The 26,764-nt window shown below is 37.9% G+C and overlaps 1 protein-coding gene across 25 annotated transcripts in view; it reads left to right on the top strand.

The window, feature by feature from the left end:
* The window catches only part of NRXN3 (neurexin 3), a 706,103-nt gene that overhangs the window by 559,259 nt on the left and 120,080 nt on the right, over window positions 1-26,764 (top strand). For all 25 annotated transcript variants that reach the window (XR_010028287.1, XR_010028288.1, XM_063160199.1 and 22 more), the window contains one exon: window positions 10,938-11,109. Coding sequence is in view for 23 of the 25 variants with exons in the window: in XM_063160199.1 (XP_063016269.1) it covers window positions 10,938-11,109 (172 nt within the window). In the remaining 2 variants the exon portion in view is untranslated. The remainder of the gene's footprint in view (window positions 1-10,937; window positions 11,110-26,764) is intronic.

The following is a 26,764-nucleotide window of genomic DNA, read 5'->3' as shown; positions in this document are numbered from 1 at the left end:
ATATGACAGAAATCTACCATTTTAAGAAAACAAGCTTTGAAAAACTAGAAATAAGCTGTTATTGAATCTAGGTACTGTTTGTGTTTGCAAAACCTCACATTTCCTTATTTTTCTTGTTGGATTGGAGAGACCTAATGAACCTTAGTTCAGACTTTGTGCTTGTCTTGTAAAGAAGACTACTTTGGTTACAGTAGGCTGTTGATATTACACAGTTTATGGAATCTTTTCATAGATTACAAAAGAAACATAGAACGTAGGCTCTGGATACATTAAATTCTATTAGAATTATGTTGTATTAAAATTCTGTAAAGAAAACATTAAAAAAGGAAAATGCAGTACTATATAGTGCTTAGTCATATAATACACGTAAATACCTATTTTTGGACCGCTCTGAAACTCTATGATATTATTTATGATTAAGAGAAGAGAGTTTGCAAAAAATATACTCTAGGCAAAACCAAGTTTAAATAGATTAAATCTGTCCAAAGCCTCTTAACCCCTTGCACTTCTACAGCTCTTGCACTTGGGTTAATTTTATGGTGGCAAGTTGGTATTTGTAATCACCTTTCCTGTCAGAATGCAGTGTCCTTTTTTAATGCCATCTTCTTGACAAATGCTCACTTTTCTCTTGGTTATGGGTCGAGACAGACAGCTCTGATTGCTGTTACTGAATAATATATTCTATTCTTCAGCTTACTGACATCTCACAATTGTACCCATGCTTTTGATAAGAAAGTCTAGTAGTTAAGGTACATGGTTTATACCACGTGGCCTGTAAGTATCAGATCTTTAACTCCATATTTTGTGTATGTATTGGGTTTGCACGGCAGGGTTTTGGTGTCTTCTGTAAGAAGCTGTCAGGAGCTTCCCCTATGTCTGACAGAACCAGTGCCAGCCAACTCCATGACTAGGACCTGCTGGTGGCCAAGGCCGTCCATGACAGTGGTATAACTTCTGTGGAAACATAGTTAAAAAGGGGGCAAACGTTGCTGAGCAGGAGCAATGGCAGTGGGATAGAGCCCATGGTAAAGCCCATGGTGCTGCAGGCAGCAGGGAGAGGGCAGAGAGTATAAGAGTAAAGTTAGGGCGTGAAAGAAGAGAAAATCAAAGAGAAAGTGTTTTTAAAATTAATTTCTCATTACCCTATTCTGATTTGGTTGGTAATAAATTAAACTAATTTCCCTAAGCTGAGACTGTTTTGACGGTGACAGCAACTCATGAGTGATCTCTCCCTGCCCTTAACTCATGAGCCTTTCATTTTATTTCTTCTTCTTGTCCTGCTGAATTGGAGAAGTGATAGAGAGGCTTTGGTGAGTGTCTGGTGTCCAGCAAGGTTCAGACCACTGGAGTGTGACCGCCACTTTAGCTTCTGCCAGCACAAATTGTTGGCAATGTTACCCAGTGGATTGAAGCTCCAGGGGAGATGTTGTGAGATGGATGGGTGTATTTTCTCCTGGAAAATCTCTGCTTTGGAGCAAGCTCCTTGTTCTTGTGCCCTACTAAAATGTGACTTCCTACTGCAGTCATTCTTTATTGAGTGGATGTGACATTTTAGCAGCTGGTCATGTTTTTGTCTGAAGAGTGAGTTGCAGAGCAGCTCTTAGAAAGGTAAAGGCCTACTTTTAATCAGTAAACTTCTATAATTCTGGAAGAGTGCAGCAGCTTAAGCATATTTCAAGTTTAAAATGCAGCCCACAATATGCATTGGTTGTCTTCTCTGGGAAAATTGAGGCTTGTGTCAACATTCAAAATGGTTCCTGTTTCTGACCTAGTGCAGAATCATATCTACAAGGTATAATTTCTCAAAACTTTTCAGGATATACTGTTTATAGTTTCAGAAGGCACTGTCAGAATACTTAATCCTAATTATAGTTGGAGTTCACACCATCAGATAGGGCATATTTTTATGATGTGTATTTTAGTCTGTGAGAACAAATTAGTCATCTGAATAATGTATTTGCTAGTGAACCACTAGACAGGTATCACCTCTTTAATCTGTTTTGCATTCTGTTTCCCTAGGATATTCTCCTTTTCAGCATGCTGCTAATTTCTGCAGTATGATATCTAAATGACTGGGGTTTAGCAGCCTCGTAGCTGGAGTTTCACCAGCTGTGTAATAACAATTGTTTTTTGGAAATTGTGTGGCCTAAACACACCTGCATGTGTTTCTTGAAACATTTTACTGCCTGTTAATTGGCTGGCAGTGTACTGGTGCTGTCCCAGGTAACAGGAATAAAGATTTAATTGAGCACTGCATCCTAGGCACTGAATGGCACGGAAGGAAGCCTCCCTTTTAAGACTGCTGAATACCACTGATTACTGGGCTTGGCAGGTGTCAGATAAAAGAGCAACTAGATATGCCACAGCACTCCCCAGATTTGAGGAAATGGGTTTAGGGTAAGCTTAGTACAAGCCTCATCATGGTAATGATGATAATGTAAAGCAGGATACCCTGCTTGATATTAATTAACTGTACTGCAACAACATCTGGAGGCCCCACTGGATACCACAGCTCCACATACAAATATACTGTTTGATAAGCCTTTTGATAATGTGGCTTCACATTATAAAAAGGCAAACTGGAGAGAGAGAAATTAAAGTGGCTTTTTCAAGGTACAGCAGACCAGCAGTAAAAGCAAAAACCTTTTCTTTCAACCCTGTACTCTATCTAACTAAGCTTGATTACCTCTGTGAGTGAGTTAAATTTTAAAGATACCAATCTATACTAATAGTATCACCTTACATGAAATATGTAAGCTGTGAGTGTAAAATTAATTCCTAAGAGTAATTCTGCTGATATTATGTATTAATGTTACCTAAACTGCTTCAGTGATGTGTAAAGCTCTTATTTGATGCAGGCTGAAATAAACAAGCAGCTTGTACATTTCATGTCTTTTCTTGAAAAGAAATATCTTGTGAAAATATCTTGTGTGTGTTGTTGTACAAAATGAGCCACTCCTGACCCTGGTAGAACTGTCACAGAATTGAGCTTCTTGTCATTTTTTTTTATTTGGTTGTCTTCAGGGTAGTTTTGTTTATAAAATAAACTTTTATTAGACAAAAGGCAAAGTTGAAAGACAGATGCAGGGAGACAAGGAGAGTAGGTAAAATTAAACCAAGAGAATGGCAATTTCATATCCTACTGGTAAATCTATTTCTGTAATACTGCAAAGGTGTTTGGTCAAAAAAAGTTCAAGACCAGGAGTCAGGAGCAAAATATACTTTAGTGGCACTGTATTGCTGTGCTACAATTTCTTGTTGTAAGGGCCATTGAAAAAGTACTATATTATCATCTGTGTCCCACATAAACTTTCAACTGGCAAAAAATGAAGGAGAGTTTGGAAAATTTGTTAAACTTTTAACAAGGAAACTGGTATAAATTTTACTTTAGCCAAATAATGTAATGTGCCTTCAACCAAAGAGTAGAGATCATCTTTGAATTCAAGGAACATTTCCAGAGAGCACTCCTGAATTTAACTGTTCATAATGGTGAATAAGCCTCAAATGTGAGCCCTCATGGTAAGATTGTGTAATTTCTGTAAACTGAAGTTTAAAATTTCTGATGTCTCCTCTTGAAAAAAAGGTACAAGTAAACTGAAGGAGTTTCAGGGCCATGGGGAAGTTTAAATGAAAGATCGGAAAACCTGGTTTTAAGCAAGAAACTCAGAGAGCTGAGTGGTTTTCTCTTACGCCCTGTAAAACTGAGGAGAGAGTTTGCAGTCAAGGAAAGATGAAACTGGAATCCTAAGTCTTTTGCTCTATCTATTTTTTTGCTCTGAGGATGGACTAAAGGCATTGTGCATGGTTGTGACAGATGTTTATCTAAGTTACCTTTCCTAAACCTTCAATGGAAAAGATTAGATTTTCATTAATATTTCACAATTTAATTTTTTCATCACTTCTTAAAATGAGCAAGAATCAGGAACAACATTCAAGAAAATTTTGGCTTGATCACAGACTTATAAGTCATTTGTGGCAGTATGATGCTAGGTGGCATTTCAGTATTATAGACAGTAACAGTTAAAAAGTAGTGATCTGCTTACAGGAGGAGCTGAGCAGGTTATATTCATATTGCTGTATTCAGTGGCTCTTGAGTCTTCCCATGAATTTGGTACTTTTTTTTTTTTTTTGCTTTAACATAATCGTCAAATGCTTTTGTTAGGTATTTGTAGTTCTTTGAGTTAAAAAGAGCCAAAGCTGAATCATTGCTTCGTAACTGTATACACAGTTTCAAGTGTACCACTTTTTGGAACCTTTTATATCTCCTCTTTTCCTTTTTGTGAGGGCCTATAAAGATCTGTGTACTGGGTTCAAGAATTTAAGTCAATGGTCCACCTTTAACTTATAATAGAGGTTTTCCTTTTGTACACTGTTCTTTTTCATTATATTTCTTGAATTCCGCTTGCTTTTTTGACCCTGTTCAACACTATGCCAATCTCATCATAGTAGCAACTGTAATGAATCTAAGCCATCTTTCCTCAGCTGAAAATCATAAATGTTGCCCTAAAATATATTCTGTAGTTTAAAAAAGAATCAATTTAGACAAGATAAATGACCTCCTATAAAATTTTAGAGGAGAGTAGATTATAACAATTGTCCTTTTTAGCCTTATAAATTATGTATTGCTGAGAAATGCTTCTTTTAAAAACCATGCCCCCAAAGGGTAATAATTTCTATGTATATTTGTCCTCTGTGTGTGTGTGATTCTTTCTGATAAATAGGTTTTAACTGGCATTGAGTAGATCTGGTTGAGCACCTTAAAGAAGCAAGAACAGTATATAACAAAAAATTACCTGCTGCTCCTTATAACAGCCCTTAAAAATCAAACAAAATTACCTAACCTGTGTGTTTCCTTTTCCCTTAACATTTTTCCTTCTCTCAAGATAACTGTGAAGTGTTGGCACCCTGATCAAAAAACTTCCAGGTCAGGTGAGCTTCAATACATGTAATTTCTCTCAGAGCATTTGCTGGTTTTGTTGATTATCATATTTGCCGGGGTGGCAATACTGATTCTTGAGTGTTCTTCCCCTGCTGTCAATGTTGGATAAGGGCAGACTACATTCAGTAAACTCTCCCTTTAGCCAGGCCTGGAGTTTTTTCCATATTGAATCCTGATTTCAGACTTACCTCTCAGTGATATTAAAAACAGCACTGAATATGGCCAGCCAGAGGAGAGTAGAAATAACTGCCTTATATATACACTCTGTGCTGAATACAGGTTCTAATATTTGCCCTTCTAAAACCCATTGGCACTCGTGTCCCAGCAAGATCTGCCCAGCCATGCGTTCAGTTCGAGCTGCAGCCCAGGAAGGCCTCTAAGGACAATGCTGGTTTTTACTGCCTTTCTAATCAGCAAGAACTTTCTGAGTTTCTGTTTACAGTGAAAGTTCACATCCAGTGATTTGTAGTTGTAGTAATAAATGGGTGTCCTCTGTGGAATATGCATCTATGCCTTCGGTTCTCCTGGATAACTCACAACATTTAACGCTGTTCTGCAAAGCCCCCTAAACCACAGAGAGGGAGCAATCCTTCAGAGGGACTAACATTCAGAATCAAGTTTAAGGCAGGGCAAAAATAAAAAAACAACAAGGCAAACAAAACCACGAAGGAAATCAAGCAAAGAAAGTCTGAAAAAAAGAAGTGAAAACAAAGAGGAAGAAATAAAAGTTCAATCTCTTTTAAAAACATAGACTGCAAAGGTAGGAGCCTAAGCAGAAGACAGCCATTCCAGGAAGAGCAGTTCTCAGGGTTATAACAAAACAAAGCAATTTTACTGAGTTTAGAGGGTGGTTGAAGTGTATCTGTGTGTATCTGGCATTTTGGGAGAGAGGGGAAGTTTACTAACCATTCCTACAGTGTGAAATGGCTTGTTGTATTACTAAAAGAGGTTGTATCAATTTCAAATGAGAGCAGCAAAATCAGCAGTGACCTGCAGGACGGAGTAACCAGGAGTATTGTCTGCCAGGTTTGGGCTGATGTCTAGCCATGCTGGAACCAGCCAGGGTGGGAGGAGGAGGCAGTACGTGCAGTAGTTGCGATTTAAATATTATGCAATAAAATGACTGTGAGAAAACACAGCCTGGGATTGTAGTCAGATTTCAGGTACATTTTATAAATGCTTCCTTTAATTTTACATTTTGCTTCCGAAAAATAAGCAAAACAACACAAGAAGATGCTGGGATAAACTCTGCTTCCATTTCCATCAGTAGGAATTGAGTTTCTTCAACAGAATTGCTATTGATTCACATTGATGCAACTGAGAGTAGAATCTGTCCTAATGCCTGGAGCTCTCTTGGTTTTTGAAATAAAATGCTTTCTGAACACACGGAACAAATATATACTTTTAGTATGGACAATTTAAATTTTAGATTTAGAAAAAGAAAACCTAAGAGTAAAGAGCATAGTGTGTATGTGGTTGTTCATGTGTGTGTACCCTCTAACACTCTTGAACTGCTCATCTTACAAAATTGCTGCCAATCGCATTTTACTTTCTTCCTACCTGGTCTGCTACATAAAGACAGATGCCTTCAAAATGTAAAGGCATGGCATGGAGAAAGCAAAGGCCTGACAATTTTCTCACAGGACAGGCTCTGCTTCTCTTTGAATGAAGGGAAACAAAAGTTAAAACATACCTGCTAAAATGTCAGATCTGAGACCTGTTTTGAAGGAACAGGTTTTGAAGAGGTTGAATGTAGAAGCTGAGGAAAGCTTTGGACCTGCTCCTCTCAGATCATAGTTGCTCTCAGGGCTGAAATGTTCGGATTGGCAGTATATAATCAGTGTTTAAATGAAATATATCTGGATTTTCAGGGCTTGTAGAGCTTGAAAAGATAGGTGTCTATAACTCCTCTGTCACAGATAAAGAATCTGGTTTACAGTAAGGTAAAAGAAAAGGGTGCACAAAGTGAACCAGTGCTTCAGGGCAGGCAATAAATTGCTGATCTCCTGATCCAGGCTGTAGATTAGTTCTTTGTCATTTAATAATGTTGCAAATGTTTGGAAATTGTGCCTATAACAAACTGTTGCCAGGAGTCTGTGTAGAGTAGACAGGTCAAGGAGAAGCCTTGTACAATTTTTTTTTCAGGACTTTGTGCTTTTTTTGTTCTTTTAACTTATCTACAACCATTCCATTATGTGATCATAATTATATTTCTAAATTCTTAGAGACATAATGGCAGAAGTTTATCTCCAGAAGTACTGTAAGGAATGCAGTGGTAATGTGGCTTTTGAGGGCAGCAATTTTATGGGATAAATCAGCACAAGACAAATTCTTGAAAAAACTTTAAAAATCCTTTTTGGCAAATAGCCTTAAAGAAGAGAAAAAAGTAAGATAGATTGAATGCTGAGTTCACTTCATTATTTATAAGTAAAATGGTTCTCAGTTTTCTAAGACATAGTGCCAGCACTTGATGTCACTTGGAGTTTTCAAAAACATTAATTAATGGTTGCCTTTTCACGGAAACTTTTTGGGGCACCCAGTGAGTACCAATATAGAGAGGAAAAAAGTTGCACTCTGTTAAAATTCTCTTGAACCCTTTTGGAGCACGTAGCTTGTTTGCTCTGTGTGGCTCTGTACTCACCTTTTCCCTTGCTGCATAGTTATAATTTTTTTTCCTATAGCTAAAAAATAAATGTTATAGGTAGTGGCTCAAATATAAACCTTTCTTTGTCACATATTTACTGGTCTAGTTAATACCTTTGTTTGGTTATGTGGAAAGAAAATCCACCAGCTGAATGTGTGGGGAAAGGAATGAAAGGTGGTGTCCATCATAAAGTGTTAAACTGTAATGGTCAAACTTGTCTTTCAGATTTAGAATGAAGGTAGGTTTTGGTAAAAGCTGTTTTTAACAAAGTATTGTAGTGCAAGAAACTGGGATTTGAAGAGATGTTGAAAATGAATTGAGGATTTGCCCCTTGTGTCCATGGTCACTGTTCTCTGCTGTAGCATTTTCTCTGTGTTTTGCTTTACTTTATTTTTTTCTTCTGCCAGGAATGCATAAACTAATTGTTAATTTTTTCATAGCGTCTGGTTCCCTGGAGATTTAAAAAATCATAAGTAAACTGTATCTTGGGGTCTGTGTGTGCAGTTTGGCTTCAGTAGCCCTACCTTTGACATATTGTGTGAACAAAACCATTGTCATGACAAGTTCTTACTCAGTCCAAATAAGAGTCTCAGAACTTGTGATTCTGCAAAAGTTGAGTTAAAGAATCACAGGGAGCTCTGCCCAAGAGTCATCTGAAGAGAGCTGGAATAGACTGTTCACAAGAACCATGATTTTTTTTTTTAGACAATTTTTTTGCTCTTCTTAATTGCAACAAAGTGTTACACTGCTTTTAGAAGGGCTGTCTTCTCTGGCTCTGGGAGGAGATGCCTCTTGGGATGGGGAACGCACCAGTTTGCTCATTTCCCCCTTCTCTCCATCAGACTAAAGGCCGCTGGCATTTTGCAGTCCTCTGCTTCCAGAATCTTATCTCTTTCCCAGTTTGCCCTCTTATCACTAGCTCTTTAAATAGGTCTTTTCCTTCAAGCCCTGGGAAAGGAAATCGTGAAAGGTGCTATCTCCTTTTCCTCTGAGGAGAAGTCAGAAACATTTTGTCATTCTGCAGAGATTAATTGAACTTCCCACCATCCTTTTCCCCACATGCAAGTTTTTACCTTTGCCTCATTAAGCCTGTAGGCTTGAAGGTATGCAGCTTTCACTCTGCTGAATACCTTTTAATCCCTTCCTCCTCTGTGGTGGTGATTCTAATCTGTTCCATTAGAAAAGGTGCAGGTCTTCATCTTACCTACTCATGCTATACTGTCACCAAGGTGGACTCTTCTTAGAGCAGCCACAGTTTGCCAAAGAAGCTTGGTGTGTTGATGGCAATTGAAAAGCAATATGAGAAGTCATCCAGGAGGCTAAATGTAAGTTTATCTCTTGCAAAACCACAATATCAGTGGCCAGGTTACCTGGTTGCTATGTATTATTTGAGTCTGAGGAAAAATTAATCACATGTTCTTCGGTAATTGCTATGCAGATAAAGATAATTATGTGGTTGCCAGCAAAAGATTCACTAAAACAGTGTTGGGAGATCACTTACTTCATATGTCAAAGTGGTAAAGCTGTGCCAGCAATGCTTTTATCTGAAATAAGTCTTTGTTAACTGAAACTTATTCTTTGGGATAGTATAAGAGAAGAAACATTGGTTGTTTCCAAATGGCATCTGATTTCATGCATCTGCTGGGAGCAGCAATCCACTTACCTCACAGTCCAGTGAAAAGAGAAGGATGATATTGCTATCTTGAAGAAAAGTCCCTTCAAAGAATAACAGTATGAATGTACATAAAACTTCCTACCCACCATAAATTTAGCACAATCTAAAATTTACTGTTTTAATGAGAAAAAAAACCAAAATGCTTACTGTTTTCAGTGCTAAACTTCAAGTAGTTGAACCACCAGAGTTCGTGACCTCTTCAGCTACAGGATTGTTTTCTTTCCTTTCCTAAAACAATCCTGTAGTCTGACACCAGGAAACTTGGTGTTAGGAAGAAAATGTCAAAAAAAAAAAAAGGGTAGTGAAGATACAAGGAATTTGTGATGAGTACTTTGGTATGAGTAAGCTTTGAAATGTAAGGTTAAGGAATCAGAAAGACCTCTCTGAGAAATTGAAACACGGTGAAACTTTCAGAAAAAGATTTCTTTTACTACCAGGAGACAGAAATAAATCCAGGAGAGGAATCCAAGATGGCCATCAAGTACAAGAGCAGAAGTTTCTTTCTTATTGCTGAGATTTGCTAATGTGAATGAGGTAAAGTTAGGGTAACAGCCCTGAAGAATGGGATCCTCTGCCCTCTAAGCAGATATGTAAGGGAACAGAATTGTCCTGTCACCCTTTATTATACCTCAGTTTTTTTCAAGGAAAATATATTTGCATAGAAGATGGCCATCCACTCTCTGTTGTTTCAATTTTATAGTATGGATAGCTAGCAAATATATTGACTTCCTATATGATACATTTTAGTTCTGCCTGTCTGTACCAGTTTTGGAAATGTGCAGTGCACTTAATGTGCCTTCATAATTGTTGACACTAGCATATTGTGTCTCTCCTTACTGAGTGTTTCAAGATGCATTGCTCTTAATTGTACAGTGATGAGAATTTCTGTTGCTGTTTAAATCAGTAATATTAAATGCATATATCTAATCAGAGTATACTCTAAAGTCATTGAATATGGTCATTACTTGGAATCACCTGAGGGGACCTTCAGAAGGAAGTAAGTGTTGTGGCTATTATAACAGATTTTGCCAGCTCTTCCCTTTCAGTCAGTGACTGGTGCAAAGTTTTGGGAAAACACTGCTTTATCGGTAAGGCACTGTTTGCTGTGTGATGGAGAAAAATAAGATGGGCAGCTCCTGTTTCTTAGGAGCTTCCCTCTGGATTTCGAAGTCAGCTAATGACACTTCTGCTCCCTTCAAGTTCCATTCATCTTCTAACTGCATTCTTCCTGCTGGATCCCACAATTATTTTCTTGGGGAGTGAGGACTGTTTGTTTCCCAAGAAGAATAACAGAACAAAACAGGTGTTGAGATAACAGCCTGTCAGTGGCTGCATTTTATATAACAAGTGACTAGTAATAATCAGTAGAGATGTTGCTCAAATAACTCTTTATCCACATCTCCTGATTTTTGCTGCCTGGTTTCTCACCTGTCTTCTGTTATGTTTTATGGGAACAAATGAGTCACTGTCTTCAGGTGAATGCTGTAAAGAACAGTGTGAAAGAAAGTGTTTGCAGTGAAGCAGAACCAATGAAATGTGTCCTGAGAAGCTCAAAATGACAATTCTGTGTATTCTCCAGTGCCATCTACCGGCAGAACTACCCACTAGAGACTGAGAGGCCAAGAACATTCTCCTAAGTGGCAGCAATTTTAAAACACTTGTTTCTTTTCTTCTTTCAGGAGCAAGGCAAGATTGGTGTAGTCTTCAATATTGGCACGGTGGACATCTCTATTAAAGAGGAAAGCACACCTGTAAATGATGGCAAATATCACGTAGTACGCTTTACCAGGAATGGTGGCAATGCAACACTTCAGGTTGACAGCTGGCCAGTGAATGAACACTACCCCACAGGTACATATATTTTGCTTTTTGTTCTCTTTCAGTTTATCTGTACCTATAACCTAATGTTTAATAACAACTGGTCACTATATAAATCTTTGTTGCTTCATCTAGACAATAAATTCACGAGCCTGGTGATGCATAGTGTGTCTCTTGGAAAACAAACTAATGGTCCTTTAGACTGGAAGAATAAGCATGCCAACTGTGTGGTATGATGTCCATAGATCATGCTGTTTCAGAGGTCTCTAAGTGAATCCTGGTTCTACACAGACTTACAAAGCTATTCAATGACAAACTTGGTTTTGCTACTTGTGATATTTTCTAAATATTTAGGGTAGAAAAGTTTTGAACAGACTTTATGAAAAGGAGTGGTGAAGCGAGAAGACTCTAGCCCCACCTCAGATACTGTCTATATAAATATAGAGTAGAAATGTAAGGAAATGGAAGATAAGCAAGTATTTGAGCAGACCTTATGCTTGACTCATAATTTTTTATCATCTGAATTTAAATTTCTTTCTTAGGTTTGCAGACACAAAAGTTAACACAGCATCTGACCAAAACTGACAACTCCTAGTTGACTTTCTGTCAAAATGCAGCGGAAAAATTCAATATCTTTGGAAATTATCACCCTAAATCCACCAGAAATAGTGAATAACTAGCTCTTGATACAGTGTCACATGTTTTATCCCACCACTGGCAAATCACAATGTCATGATACTTTGTCACAATGCTAAAAGGTCAAACTTACTCCAAGTGAAAAACAGATTGCTTTGTGTGCTGCTGACAGTGTGTTAAATAGCTGAGATCTGATGATGTGCATGGTTATAAAAGGAAGAATGAACACAAGGAAAGAACTCCAATGTTAACCACCTTCCTCTTATTCATATGTTACTTAAGGTGAAGCCATGATCTTTTTGGTTTTCAATTTTGAGTCTAAGAAACAGTCAGTTCTTTACTTCTAGGTTGTACAGTAGTAGCTCAAGACAGAATGAAGATTCTTAGTAGTGGTGTAGGAATTGTTCAAAAGAAACTTAAACTCAAATTATAGGAAATATCCTAACTTGAGGTTATATGCTAATTTATGTGACATTATACTAATAAATTACTCCAAAGGGATGATTTCATCTCTTCTACTCCCTCAGAAGGCACACAGGAAGGTTTTTGAATGTGAGTCATCTGTGCTATATTGCTCTCTACTACATATGTCCCTTTGTCAGTGTTTTGTGAGGTGTATGCAAAAGGATACATTTCAATTATTAACCTTATTTCTGGGAAAAAAGTATTTTTGAAGAATGCCAGGACAGATGTGCTGTGTTAGGTTTTAGCTCTGCTATGCATTGGTTTGAGAGGAAAGGTCCAACTGAGGATCTCTGTTCTGCTCCTTTCATCAATTATTTTGTAAAATACCTGCAATACAGTTGGCAGCCAATTACAGTCACTACAACCTCTATGAATAAATTTTCGTCTTATATTGCTTGCTGTAGTAAGTCTCTGGTGTAAAGAAACAAAATATTCAGCTCAATGCTTTAGAGATTTTTTTTTTAAAGGAAAATAAATCACACTCACAGACTACCTCAGTACCTGGGCTTCTGCCTTGGCTAAAGATATTTCTGTGTTTTCATTAGAAGATGTAAGGTTTTATGGAATCAGCATTAATCTTATATTCTGGGCTAGTATTGAGTGTGTGCAGTTGTACCCTAAGAAAAAAGGACACCTTTATCTTCCAGACACCTTTTCCTTTCTGTGCACGTATTTCAATTTTTGTCTGTTTGTAGATGATGAATTTTTCAGCCTGTCCCTGTGAAAATAAGGCTTATGGGACCATACCTGGTGTGTGTGGGTTAATCCTTTACTTGTTTCCTACTTCTTTCAAACCAATATTTTAGTCAAATTAAAAAAAAAAAGAAAAAGACAAAAATAAAAAAAACAGAAGATAATACATTACTGTGGGAAAAACCCAAGCCAACCAACAAACAAACAAAAAAACCCCAAGGGAGGAGGGCAATGTTCCAGCCTTCCCAAAGGAAAGGACTGTGGCTTGATGTCAATTCATGTTAAATACCAGAATATCCATATAATAGAGTGGCATTATGAATGCCTAAGATTCAGAAAAGGTTCAATGAACCAATTATTACAGGAAGCTAATACTTATTAGTCCCATTTTCTGTGCAGACAATGGTTTAAAAAAAAGACTGAATGGGAGCTTTTAAAATTAATTACTTGCTGTCTTTCACAAACCAAACTTGCACTGTTGTTTTTGATCTGACTGCATGACCAAACCTGTGTTCAGCAGAGATTCAGTTCTGTAAAGGCTTTGTGGTTGGATGGACCCAGGCTAATCCAGTGTGTTTCAACTGGAACCTGCTGAAAATTTAAATTCATATCAAACTTGAGTGATAGTAGCTGAGTAATCCCCTATGTTTCACATAGCATCATGTCAATTCTAGAAACACAGTTATTGGTAGTGTTTAAAAAATGTTGTATGTGTAGCCCATGCTTGCTTGAGCACACTGCATTGTCTGTAAAATGAACAATTTCATGTGTACTTGTTTTTCCTAATGTTACAAATTTTATAAACTATCTAATGTTTCTTCTTTGTCATCACACATGGTGCAATCTTCAGTCAGGGCTGCATTCTGAATGGCATTTCCATGCTCCTCTCTGAGTTTTATTACTTGTGGAAGGATTATACATTAGACTCATAATTACTTGCTCAATGAAAAGTACAAATAAAAGTTGGATATTCATTAAATGAGCAAAGTGAGAGAATATTGGCTTTCCTTAAAATACAGTCTTTAGTTAAATTGAAATTAACTGAAACTAGCCCAATGAGACCCAAAGGCTCCAAAGCTGTATTTTTACAACTTCAAATAAAAGACAAAGAAAGTAGAATGACAGCAAACTTACAACTCAGGCAATGACATTTTGGGTTTTATAGCATCCAATTGCATTCCAGTCACCTGCAACATGAGCTTTGCACTTTCTTGTAGGGAAAAGGGTTAGAGAAAAATGGTAAAGGAGAGAATTAACGTGGAGCTAAAGTTGGTTTTGTGACTGAAATAATCCAAATTACTAGGAATGGTCTCTCATCTTTAGTACCACCTCAAAGTACCATATTTTTTGTTACTGGACAGAAAGACAGAACAGTAGCCCAGTATAGGTAAGTGAGACAAAGCTTCTGAGAATTGGGAGATGTCAAAGTAGCATTAGCACAGAGGCTGCTGTCTGCAATTCAGCTGTTGTGGTTCAGCCAAAACCATTGAGCTGTTTGTGATTTATTTGCATTAGTTTTGCTCTTTCTCCTCTCTCTCATGAACACAATAAAGAGATGGGCTTCTTCCATAGGCTGTACTGATAGGCACTTTCTTCATGCTTGATTCATTAAGTTGGTTATCACAAGGTGATAGAATTTTTCTTGGTCAGGGTATAAAACTTTTGCTGTAGTCTGAAGTACAGTTTTCTATGACTTCCTCCCTTCTGTTGTCTCTCATGCTTTCATCCTTTTAACTCTCCCAGAAAACAAGTTGTGCTTGGTCATTGTAATTTTCCTGATTTTATGTTCCTGGAAAAAGCCTTCTCTATATCCAAATAAATTGGCTAATGATGAAATATGAGTAATGTTAGACCCAGATTTCAGGAAGAGAAAGTATCTGACATGTTTTTATTTTTATTAAAATGAAACCCATCAAATTTGAGACAGCTTACAGAAATTTTCAGAACAGTTAGAAATCAATCTTCAATTTTTACACAGACCTGGGATATTTCAGTCCTTAAGTTTTCATTATTTCTTAAACAGGATATGGTTTTTTTTAGTCAATTCACTGTCTTTTCCTTGCAAAGAAGTACTTTGTGTGATGCCAGATTTGTAGTGTATGTCAAAACAAACATGGTATTCCTGTTTGTTCATCCAGGCACCAACTACATATTCTGCAGTAGGAAAAAAAAATCAAGGTGAAGACAAGCTGTTAAGTAAGAGTATCCACAATAAAAAAAAAATCTTATTTAAATAATGTTTTAAAGGAGAGGATTAAAGGAAAGAAGGCAACAGGTAGGAAGGAGCTGTCATTTAAAGAAATGCATGATCCAGCAAAACAAATGTAGCCTGGATTTTTTAATGCATTTTAGAAACAAGAATTAAGACAGTATTAAACAACTGGATTATTACCAGAGTTTATTATTTCATCCATACAGTACATATTTTATATTTTTCACCTTTATCATTCTTGAGTTATCTCTCACTCTTCTTGCAGTAGTCTTTGCCCTTTCAAATTACATTATTCTGCAGGTTTTTTGCTATGGATAAAGGAAAAAAAATAGTTCATCCTCTATGCCCCTACTTTATTTGGTCTCTGAAGTAGATTTCTGAGAGGAAATTGCATTTCTGGAAAAGCTGGACTGTTAGCTCTTGGCAGCAGAACTGACTGCTCTGGCCAGATAAGTGCATACCTATAAAACAAAAAACTGATTCTGAGACCATGATATCTGTGCTGGGATTTTCTTTCAGACTAGCTCCAGTTCCAAGGATTGAATGTTCCTGAACTGTTGGGCATACCTTCTTTTTTCAATTTCATTTGAAAGCAATCCAATTTGAACTGCATCTTTGTTAGTCTATGTGAGACAAAGTCTTTGTGTAAAACAATAAGCTTTCCAGAAGCAGGTCCAAGTGATAGTGGTTTAGATTCTCCTACCTATCTTGCCTTGCTGAAATGTATTTCTTCATTTGCTAGGTGGAAAGATTTGAGGAAGCTTGATTTGTGCCCCTCATTTTATGTAAGATAGGGAAGAAAACTGGCTGAGTTCTTACTTGCTTTTTTCAATAATTTTTCCAGCTAACTGAATGAATAGTGAAGGATGCTAGCAGCAGGACTCCTCTATTATCTAACAAGGGTCTTGGTGTCTGGGGAGGTCCCTGCTGACTGGAACATAGCCACTGCTATATTCCAGGCTATAAGAAGGGTGTGAGAAAAGATAGAGGGAGCTAAAACCTGTTAGTCCAAACTCAGCTCCAGGAAAAATTATGAAGATTATGCTGTATGCTATTGAAAGGCATTTGAAGAATAATGCAGTCATAAAGCACACTCAAAGTGGGTTCACAAAGGGAGCGTTCCATGTAACTAATTTTATGTCTTTCTATTGTAAGATCATCTGCCTGATGGATGAAGGAAAGGCAGTGTATGTAGTTTTTCCTGGATTTTAGTAATGCTTTTGATACCATCCCTCACAGCACCATTGCAGACAGGCTGCCCAGCTGTGGGATGAGCTGTGCACAGTGCACTGGGTTAGGAACTGGCTGAACGCAGAGCTCAGAGGGCTGTGGTGGATGGGGCTGCATCTGCCTGGCAGCTGGTCACCAGAGCTGCTCCTCAGGGTTCAGTTCCAGGGACAGATCTGTTCAGTATATTCATTCTTCTGTGGTAAGGTCACCTATCTTGTGGATGAAGGGAGGGTCGTGGATGTAGGAAGTTTGCTAGTGAGACTAAACTGGCTGGTACTGTTGACCCCCTTAGGGTACAAAAAACCTTGCAGGGGATTCTAGCTGCATGGGAGCATTGGACAATGATTAATGGGATAAAATTAAGCAAGAACAAATTCTGGATTCTGCACATGGAGGAGAGTAACACCAGCCATTACTACAACTTAGGAGAAGACTGCCTGGAGGTCAGCCCTGAAGAAAGGGGTCTGGAGTGCTGGTGGGCAGCAGCTCCATGTAAGTCATATGTGGACCCTGACAGTGAAAACAGCAAACCATGTTCTGGGGAGCAGAAAAGCCAGCACAGACAGCCAGTCAAAGGAGTGGTTGTCCTGCTCTATTCAGTGTTTGTGTGGTCTCACTCTTGGTAGTGTCCTATAATTTGAGAAGCATGTGAACATCCATGAAAATGTCCAGAGGACAGCAGCAAATCTGGTGACAGAGCTGGAAGGCATGTCCTATGGAGAGGGACTAAGGACTTGGGGGTTGTTGAGTTTGGAGCAGAGCAGGCTGGGGTGACTTTGCTCTTTGCAGCTTTCTGAGGGTGGAAGCAGAGATGGGTGCTGAGCTATTTTTCCATGGTACTTAGTGATGGGACATGTAGGAGTGTTTCAAAGCTATGCTAGGGGAGGTTCAAAATAGATCTTAGGAGGCATTACTTTACTCACAGACTGGTCAAACAGAACCATTTTTCTAGAGAGATTGTCACCAGGCCTCATGCCCATAAGTGTTTAAGAGGCATTTGGACACTGCCCTTAAGAACATGCTTTGACTTTTGGCCAGCCCTGATTGAGCTAGATACTTGTTGTAGCTACTTTCCAAATATTCTAGTCTAGTCTAAACTACTTGCTCACAAAGAAATAGAGAATGTCGAGTAGAGGTTAAAGTTCTGCATTTAAGTGAAAGCAACAAAGTCTACAGAAAGAATCTCAAGTCTGTCAGTTTTTCTCAATTTTTTTCACTTTGTGATCTCTCAACTTTGAGAAAATGTCATGATTATGAGACATGTTTTGGACACCTGAAATTATATGCTGCATCTCTGTAACACAGAAAAAATAGATGTATTTTTCATTCCATCTGTCTTAACTCTAGAGAATTAATTATGGTGGTGGAAAGAACTTGATGTATTTGTGTTTGTCTTGATAAGATTGAAAGCTTGGTTCTATCTTATTCTTCCTTTAGCAAAAGTATTCTATGATTAAAAGTATCAGAATAATTGGAATCTGGCATTTTTTAAATTGCTGTTACCCATTTGATACTTTTGCAAAGTGCTCTCGTTTCTCAGTGAGACGATGTTAACCCTTCCATGCTTTGTTTGATTGTAGCAAATTAGAATACTGGTGGCAGCCTAATAAGATTCAAAATATCTCAAACTTTTTTTTTCATAAATACCCACCCAAACCTATTGTAGATACTTTAAAAATGGAGTAATATAGTAGGAGAACTTAAGGCAGCATCAGAGATTTTACAGGAACTGTGAGGTGGGAAAAATGAAGCATGAGGCTGTTTTGGTGAGAGCAGACTGAATACTGACTGAATAGTGCTAATGTGAAATGGAAAGGGCATTTTATAAAAGAGGAACCTGAAGCTGGTTTAAGTAGTAAGTGTTGCATGGCACTGCACAATTAATGATGGGTACTATTGTAAATTTCTGTGAAAAACAAAAAAGCAGATTTCATTTCCAGAGATGTGGATATCCACAGATCCAGCTGTCTTCAAATGCAGTGTTGGTTCTCAGTATCTCTAAAAATGCTTCTACCTATCTCTACAAATAAAATTCCATGAGTTTTACACAACCGTGAATATTGAACAAGAATTCATAGACTGCTTTAAAACAGATCATTTATTGTCCTGCTCAAGCCATTTATTACCTTTCCCTTGTTTTTTTCAGTCTCCTTCCACAACTAGCATGATCTTTTTGTTCAATGAGATCCATTTCCCACCTCATCCCTCTACTGAAAAGATTCTGAGGACTCTCCTCTCTTCTCCTCTCTTCTCTCTCTTCTCTCTTCTCCATTTTTTTAGGCTTTATTTAGTTTTTATCAACAACATTTTCTTTCTCTCCCTCTGTGATTTCCCAGCCGTGAGATAAATAGCCTTGTATCTTACAAGCTAAATACAATTACTGCTATCAAAACTGGAGTCTTTCTCTCCCTGTAAATGTCTCTTGGAAGCTGATAAGCTGTTCAAAGCAAACTGCAGGCTTCTGCCTAATCCTGAGATTAAACATAACCACCCAGAAGACAGCAAGAGATAATTGAGGAGGGGGGGCTGAGGCAGGCAGGCAGGAGAGGAGGAGAGGAGGAGAAAATGAGATCCTCTCCTGAGATATTAAGAGGACATACAGAAGGCTCAAGGTTATTTGTAAAGGAATTACACAAAACACACAAGAGCTTGTTATGATGAGGAATTTCCTGAGACAATGCAGTGATTGTTGTAGTTGTTAAAGACAAAATTTAGCAAGGATTTGTTTGATGTAAAGCACACAGGGCAGCTCCCACTCATGATTGCTGATTTTTATATATTATCCCCATCTTGTCCTGGAAACAGAAGGTCTCACAAGATTGTATCCAGATTCTTTGTGCATGCTAGAGTTCATCTCACTGACTTTATTACTGAACATGGGGAGACAGTAGATTTTCCAAGATGGAAGCAAGGGACTGAGCTGACTTCTCTGTGCTCTGTTTTGGTACCTGCTGACCAACCTAGAAGATAAGAGTGCCTTAACTGTGGAGAAATAGTGTGTGATATCTGTATTAGTCTTCACTTATATAGGCATAATTACTGAAGGTTACTAGTTTTTATGAGTCAGCCCAATACAGCTGAAACAATCAGCCTCATTTCAGGATATAGAAGTTCTTCATGGTAGTTCTTTTTTTTTTAATCAGTGGCATTATATTTTTCTAATTCTGTAACTTTTTTGCGTCTTCTGTTTCAGAGAGCTTGTCTGTTTTTAACTGTTATCAAAGTGATATTACCTCTTCCAACTTTGCTTTGTTTAATTTATAATGCATTAGACAAGAAAAGGGAAGTAAGTTTAGAAGGTCTAATATTAGCATCACTGGGGAAATCAGTAAAAGGCTACATATCCTTTCTTCAGCTGACATGTGCACTGATATTGTAAATAATATACAATGTTGTGATTATTAGTTCTTGTGAGCTCAGTGATGCAAAGTCTAATGCTGATTGTGAAATTAACAAGGAAAACTCAAAAGCAGAACTCACTGAGATGTTTGAGTCATTGCAACAAGTTCTTTCTAAGTTTGTACTTATCCCTGCACAGTACCTCTACATGGCTCATATTGCACCACTTCAGTGATGTCCTTAGAGGAAATTTCTAGTTCTGTGTGCTGTTCAGAGCCTGGGTCCTCTTCCCCCAAATTCATTCTGTCTTGCAGAATGACTTTGACATGTCATTTCCTCTTTTTTCCACCCTTGAGCTCCTCACAAAAACTTTGGCTTCTACCTTCTTGTGACCCTGTAGCAATCTTTTCCTTCCCTCAGACTTGAGGCTGTTATGATCTCCTTTTCACTTCTGAAACCTTGCATCTGAAAGCAAGGTAATAGTAAGAAGTTTGGCTGAACCCAGTTGTCTTCATGAAAATGGATGTTGTACTGGATGACTTAGAATCATTAATGTGTTGCTTAATCTGCATGCTGAAGGGATTTTTTTCTTGGTGCTACCAGATCCCACTGTGGTCTTAATATTTTCCTATCCAAATGTCCTTCTGAGTGGGCAATGAAGGAAGGAACAAAAGAACTGATTTTTTGATTAGCCCTGTAAGCTGAATACAATCACCAGGGTTCTTGTCACATACTTTATTTTGGATTTTGACTTTTCATATTGAACTCATTTTGTGGGACTTAAATGAGCTCTTAGATGCTTCCTATCAGCATGAATTGGAGACAGCTTATAAAGTGCCTTTGACAGATTTACTGCATTTCATAATGAGCCTAAAACATATAAAAAGACAGGGTTAATAAAACAGAATTGGAGGAGCACATTTTGAAGGCAGTACTGCAACATATGTTGAAAGATCTGCCAAGAGGGATGATTAAAGCATGACAATTTGATGAAATCAAGAGTTGATTGTAGCTTGTCACTGCAGGGCCATAGCATCTATAATATATTTTTAGAGTTGGAAAACTGATAAATATGGCTGCCTGATATGAACACTCAAGTTTTGTTCCCCTGTATCCAATGACATATAAAACATATAAGACTTGTTGATGAAGTCATCAACAAACGAACATACTTTGTGCAAAAAACCTCATGTTAATGCATGTGTTTCCATACTGGATGATGGGATAGGATCTGACATGATATAAAAATTACATAAATGTTGCCACTGCGCTTAGAATTTATCTGCTGTGTACTTTTTATTTTGCTTTTCCACAGAAAAAAAAATGAAGGTGTGGTTTATTTCTAATTTGCTCTATCCTCAAAGAGTTTCATGAAAGTGTTGTAAGGACATTCTGTCTTCCAAATTCTAGTTTGGAGGACAGAAGAGAGAAAACACAGAAAACAAACAGGTGGTTATATTGCAGCTTCCAGTATCCATTGCTCCTGTTTTGTTTCTTAAAGCTGATCTGAGCTGTTGCAACACACTGCATTCAGTCTGAGCGAGATGGAGTTTTAACTTCCTCAGGTACCTCAAGCCCATGTGAGTGGCAGTCTGTCAAGCCATGTAATTTGTCAGCTTGGCATCAAGAAAGAGGGAAATACATGAGCCTTTATGAAGACATGTAAGGTAATGAAGCAGAGCAAGTAGCACAGTATGATTGAACAGCAGTAAGGTTGAAAGGAGGAGTTTACCTAAGGCAGGAAGTAAACACAGAAAAGTATCTTCATGCAAGTTGCCATGACCACCTAATTCCCACCCAGGATCCCACTGATAGGCCTTGAGGGAGAGGGGAGAGGAGTAAGAAGTATTCTTCTGTAGCCGTCTTTATTACTGCTACATAACAATCACATAAAAGGTTCTTCTAATATGCAAATACATGTTAGAGGCAATACTAGTTTTAATTTAGCCAAAATATTTATCTTGTTTATAGCCTAGATAAAGAAAACATTAACAGAAAGTACTGACAGTTTGAGTAAAAGTTTTTTGGTGCTGTCCAAAAAACCAGAGATATGTATTGTTTGTATTGTATCTTCTGCTGTTAGCTGAATTAGTGTAGCAACACTCTTACATCTTCCTGCATCAGACTAGATGTCCAATATGTCAAATCTGCAGATGAATACCAAATACTTTAGGAGAAAATTTGCTTTAATGGTCAAAGTGACACTTTTTTCCAATGGTCCTGGATTTGGGATTCTCTTCTGTCTTCCCAGAGCCTGATTGTTCATCTAATCAAGCTTATTGAGTCTGAGACCTGTCAAGTGTCTGATGCTCCAGAGAATTACAGTAACACACCATGGCAACAACAAAAATATGCCCCAAAAGATATCCTTCTAAAAAAAAATTGCCCTACTTCTGCATTAAGTTTGTGGTCTGAAATATGAAGTCAAATAAGCTGTATGTGTTTGTATCATATCTACAGCAATTACATTTGTATTTCTCAGTTGGAAAGCAAATGTCTCCTTGTTTTCCCCTCATTAATTTATTCAGGAAGACATGATTATGTGGAAATACTCCCACTTCTTCTACTGCATTTTGACCCCGCTGCTCAGCCAAATTTAAACCATAACAAACCAAAACCTAGGTATTTTCGTGGCATCTCTAATTTTTCCTCTATTTTTCTGATTCTTTTTCCATTGATGGTATTGTTTCTCAAATCTCAGTTCTTTCCTCTCAGCTTGGTTCTATTGACTAGAGTTCTTTGTAAGATAAATTCTTGGAGCACAGAGTGAATGCCTAGGAAAAGTTTAACCTTTGGCAATGGTAGCACAGCATAAGCTAACCTGTATTAACCTTTGGCAATGGTAGCACAGCATAAGCTAAAACTCAGGAAGAGATGAGCTTTATGATTTCCCAGTCCTGTATCTGCTCTGTGTCAGAATGATCACTTAAAATATTCCAAGATAGAGTATCCATAGGGCACTGATGCATCTTTCTGCCTAATTGTTCTCACCTGGTATCTGATTTAAGAACCCTGGAATATCCCTAAGTATTGGTATTGCATTCATATACTTACCACAGGCCTTTGAGTGCCAGTGCCTGATATACTATGGTGCAAAACAGATACAATCCATGTGGTTTTCCCTGTATTTCTTTTACATCCAGCCATTTTCCATGAACAGTAATTACATACTAAGAGATACAGGTATATCCTGTTAGCTTGTTCTTCCCAACAATTCTGTGCCAAAGTATACAGATGTTCACACAGGCATGTGAATCCTGACTGAATGCTCAGATATTTTGAGCTGTTCTCATCTGTGTTCATTGCTCCATGATTGTATGAGGTCCAGGTACCAAGCATAAGCCTTATCAACAGTGATTTCTGGTAAATTTCTCCTTTGATGGCGTAAGATTGATTAGAACCATAGAAGGACTTGGGTTAGAAAGGACCTTTAGGATCATCTAGTTCCAAATTCCCTGCCATGATGGGGACACCTTCCACTGGAACACATTGCTCAGAGCCCCATCCAACCAATTGCTATTGCTTCAGCCATTTGATAGTACATCAAATGTAGCTGTATAAAGTAGTGCACAGAAGGATGGAGAAATATTTCTCAGATGGAGAGTCAGGCTTAATAGAATCCTGCTGCACAGTGCAATGCAGTGAGTTCCCAGACATGAATATATTTACATTTCTCTCCTGGGTTAGTTCTATTCCACTTCTTCTGATCAAACAGAGTTTTTATGTTTTATTTCTTCTCTATCTCCCTCCCTCTCCCTAACTCTCCTTCTGTCCCTGTCTCTCTCTCATAAACACACGTGTGCACAGTAAGAATGAGCAAACAAACATCTGTCCTGAGGGATCACAGGCTTGAACAACTTTGTGCTTTTCTGATCACATTGCCTGCAGAAAAAACATTGCCAGCTGTAATCCCAGGTTGACGTGCTGACATGCAGTGACAGAAGGGGTTTATGCATCCACATCAGCCTTTTCCCTGCTTGCTAAAGGCACTGGAAAGCATGAAGTCATTAAAATCCTATGCTACAATCTGAAGTAGAGCAACTGTGTGAAAGGATGGTCAGAAATGAAAGGGGCCAGTCATGGAACTAGGAGTCAGAAGTTCATTAATCCCAGCCTTGTGTTTAGAGATGCCTTTCTCTGTGATCTTGGGTAATGCTTTTACCACTCTGCAGCTTGGTTTTGCCCATCAGTAAACTGAGGTTAAAGCTCCAATTTACCTTATCTTTGGTGACTTAAATAGAAAATATTCTACAATTCACTGAACATGGAAATCTTTCTGGGTCAATGAATTTGCATCTTTGCTACTTACTGAGTACCTGGTGCTCTTGGTCATGGCACAGCTTTGTGAATAGCATCTGTCTTTGAGAAGATGCTCACTGGGTTGCTACAGAATCCTAGAATTCTCATTTCCTTTTTCTAAATTGATGCAAACAGAAGAATTGATTTCATGATTTGTAGCAATTAGAAATGGGAAAGGCCTGTTTGGTCTCATTTATTCCATTCTGTAATAAACAGATATCCCCCACTGCTTTTTCAAGGAAAATTTTAAATAATTCAAGAATTTCCCTGAGGATACTGTAGCACTGTCTAATATGCAATCTTGATAGGAAATGCTTCTTAATAAATTTCTTCTTTCATCAGTTTCTTACATGCTTTTAATTATTTCCTGGCACTCATTCTGGAGAACTTGCCACTTCCATAGAGTTTTTGCCATTTGGTTATTTGTAACTGGTTAGCTTTCCAGTCCTCATCAGTGACATTTGACTAAGGGCCTTACAGGCATTACTCTCATTATTGTTACTGACTGAGTGGCTTCCCTACAGTAGCACTGTATTTATGGGAAAGGACTGCACATGCTCTCTCTATTTGCACATTTAACTCCCCATGTTATCTCCCTGATAATATGTGCACAGGGAAATGAGATTCAGAAACATCCGAAGGTTTCTAATGGAGCCAATCCAGCTACCAGCGCCAAGGCAGAGACTTCAGCTCCGAACTGAGGTCTGAGGAACTGAGCTGCTCTTATTTGCAGGGTTGTGGTAGTGAGCCATTGACCCTTTAAGAAGCAGGTGTAAAGCCACAAGTTTTCTTACCTCAGATCATGCACCCTCCAAAGGCAACTGAGCTGTTTTCAGTCTCACATTGCTCCTGGAAGCAAAATAGCTACACTCATGTAGCTCCAATGCTTCACCTCAAATATGTAAATTATATTAGTGTTTCTATGTCCTGACTTTGCCTAATGCACAAAACAGATAAACAACCTCTAGATAAATGAGAGTCAATAGAATTTAAAGTGTCAATAGAAATAAAATGCTTTTGGTATTTGATTATTGCTGCTTGTTCCCACTGGGCAACATAAATCACATCCTGACCTTTCTCAAGGGAATCAAAGTGGGATGCAGGGATAATAGCAGTGTATTTTATTCCAATCTCTGATTTCTTCCTGCAAAATGATTTTTTTTCCTTGCCTAAAATGGAAAGATCAATATGTAGTTTCAGTTTTTCTTTAATAGACACTTCAGCCTTGGCTGCCTGACATGGGGCTTAATTTGGGTCTGGTCAGTGAAAAAACACAGTAATTTACACATTCCTTACAAAACATTTCAAACATCTAGTAATGTAGGCACCCAAATTGTTTCAGATTTTTACAGAGGTTGAACTGGTAACTGCTTTTTCTGCATTGTACACTAGTTCAGTTTTCCAACATAGCTCAAATGAGAACTAAAGCAGACTGCTTTTATTTCATGCCCATGGCCTCAAATTCTACTGGGCTGAAGTGATTCAGCATAATGTGCACATATAAAAAAGGACTTGAGTCACATTTTTGACAATATTTCTTTTCTTCTGGATGCTTGAAAAGGTTTGATTAACCTTCTTCCACCTTTGCTAGTCTGAGTTTTCTTTCATTTTGCTCCTATTGTTCTTCTGTGTTAGATTATCAAAGGTAAGGCACTTATTTTCTCAGCCATCCAAAACAGAATTGAAAGACTAATCTAAGAGAGGTTGAAATGTTACTGATCTTGTCCTGGGGCAGAGCATTGAATTAGATGACTTCTTCAAGTCTTTCTTAGTCTTATTAGTGTCACTGTGGTCCACGTTAGCTATATCTCCTGCACAGACATTGAAACTCCTGTCTCTTAGTTTGCTTCTGAATCTCCCAATGATTTTGGCCTGAATGGTGCTTTACTTTTAATTAGAACCTCAAGTTTTTTAGGTCAAAATAGATCAGATAAAATAGGGAGTGGTGGCGTTGTAAAGATTTTGGTCAAGGAACTAGAGACTTAGAAACAGCTCTAGCTGCCTGAATAATTTTTACTGTTGGAGTCTTGCTTGCTAATTTTTTCTCATATTTTTAGTACCTACATTACCAAGACCTTGTTGTCTCTTATCATGAGGGCAGTGAGCTGAGGAGGGTTGCAGTGTGAAGGTCAGCTTTTAACTCCAGTCCATAGCGAGATGAACAGAATAAAAGGTGTTGCTCCCAGCAAACATTGTGATCAGAGGGAATTGAAGATAAAGTCAAGGGCATCCAGGACTAAGGGGAAAATGAGGACAAGAAATAAAATGAGAATTCAGTAGCAAAAGATGCAACTTTATTGAACAGTGAAGGCAGGGGAAGAATATAATATCCAAGAACTGAAGCAAAGCTAAACAATGTTAAGACTTGTCTATTTTTCAATTCACTAAAATGAAATGAAATCCCAAATTGTAATTAATTTTCTATAGCTCTCCTTTTATACAAGGCAAAACTGAAGGTTTACAAAAATTTTTAGAGGGACAGCTTGTGATAGTTAGAAAGATTCCAGATCATCTGCCTTGTAATTATTTTGTTTAGCATGGCCATCCTGTCTCGTTTTTGTATAAGCCACATCTGTGGTTTCAGGTTTGGACATTTTTCAAGTGTTGTCTAAAGCCACTGTAAGTAGAGATTTTTTGCATGTTTTGATTTTAGTGCAACCATTCTCTATGTTATATAACATAAACCACAATATGGTCTTACAGTAAAACAACAAAATAAACATCTATACATAAACAGACCTGATGCTAAAACTTGATTGTAAGTGTTGTTATTCCTTTTTGATGTATGGAGGAAGGTCTAGTCTTAAAAATAGA

Source organism: Melospiza melodia, chromosome 6 (assembly GCF_035770615.1).
Source record: "Melospiza melodia melodia isolate bMelMel2 chromosome 6, bMelMel2.pri, whole genome shotgun sequence".
In the NCBI taxonomy this organism is placed as follows: domain Eukaryota; kingdom Metazoa; phylum Chordata; class Aves; order Passeriformes; family Passerellidae; genus Melospiza; species Melospiza melodia.
Note: the sequence above shows the minus strand (reverse complement) of the source record. Positions and strands in the feature narration are given on the sequence as shown.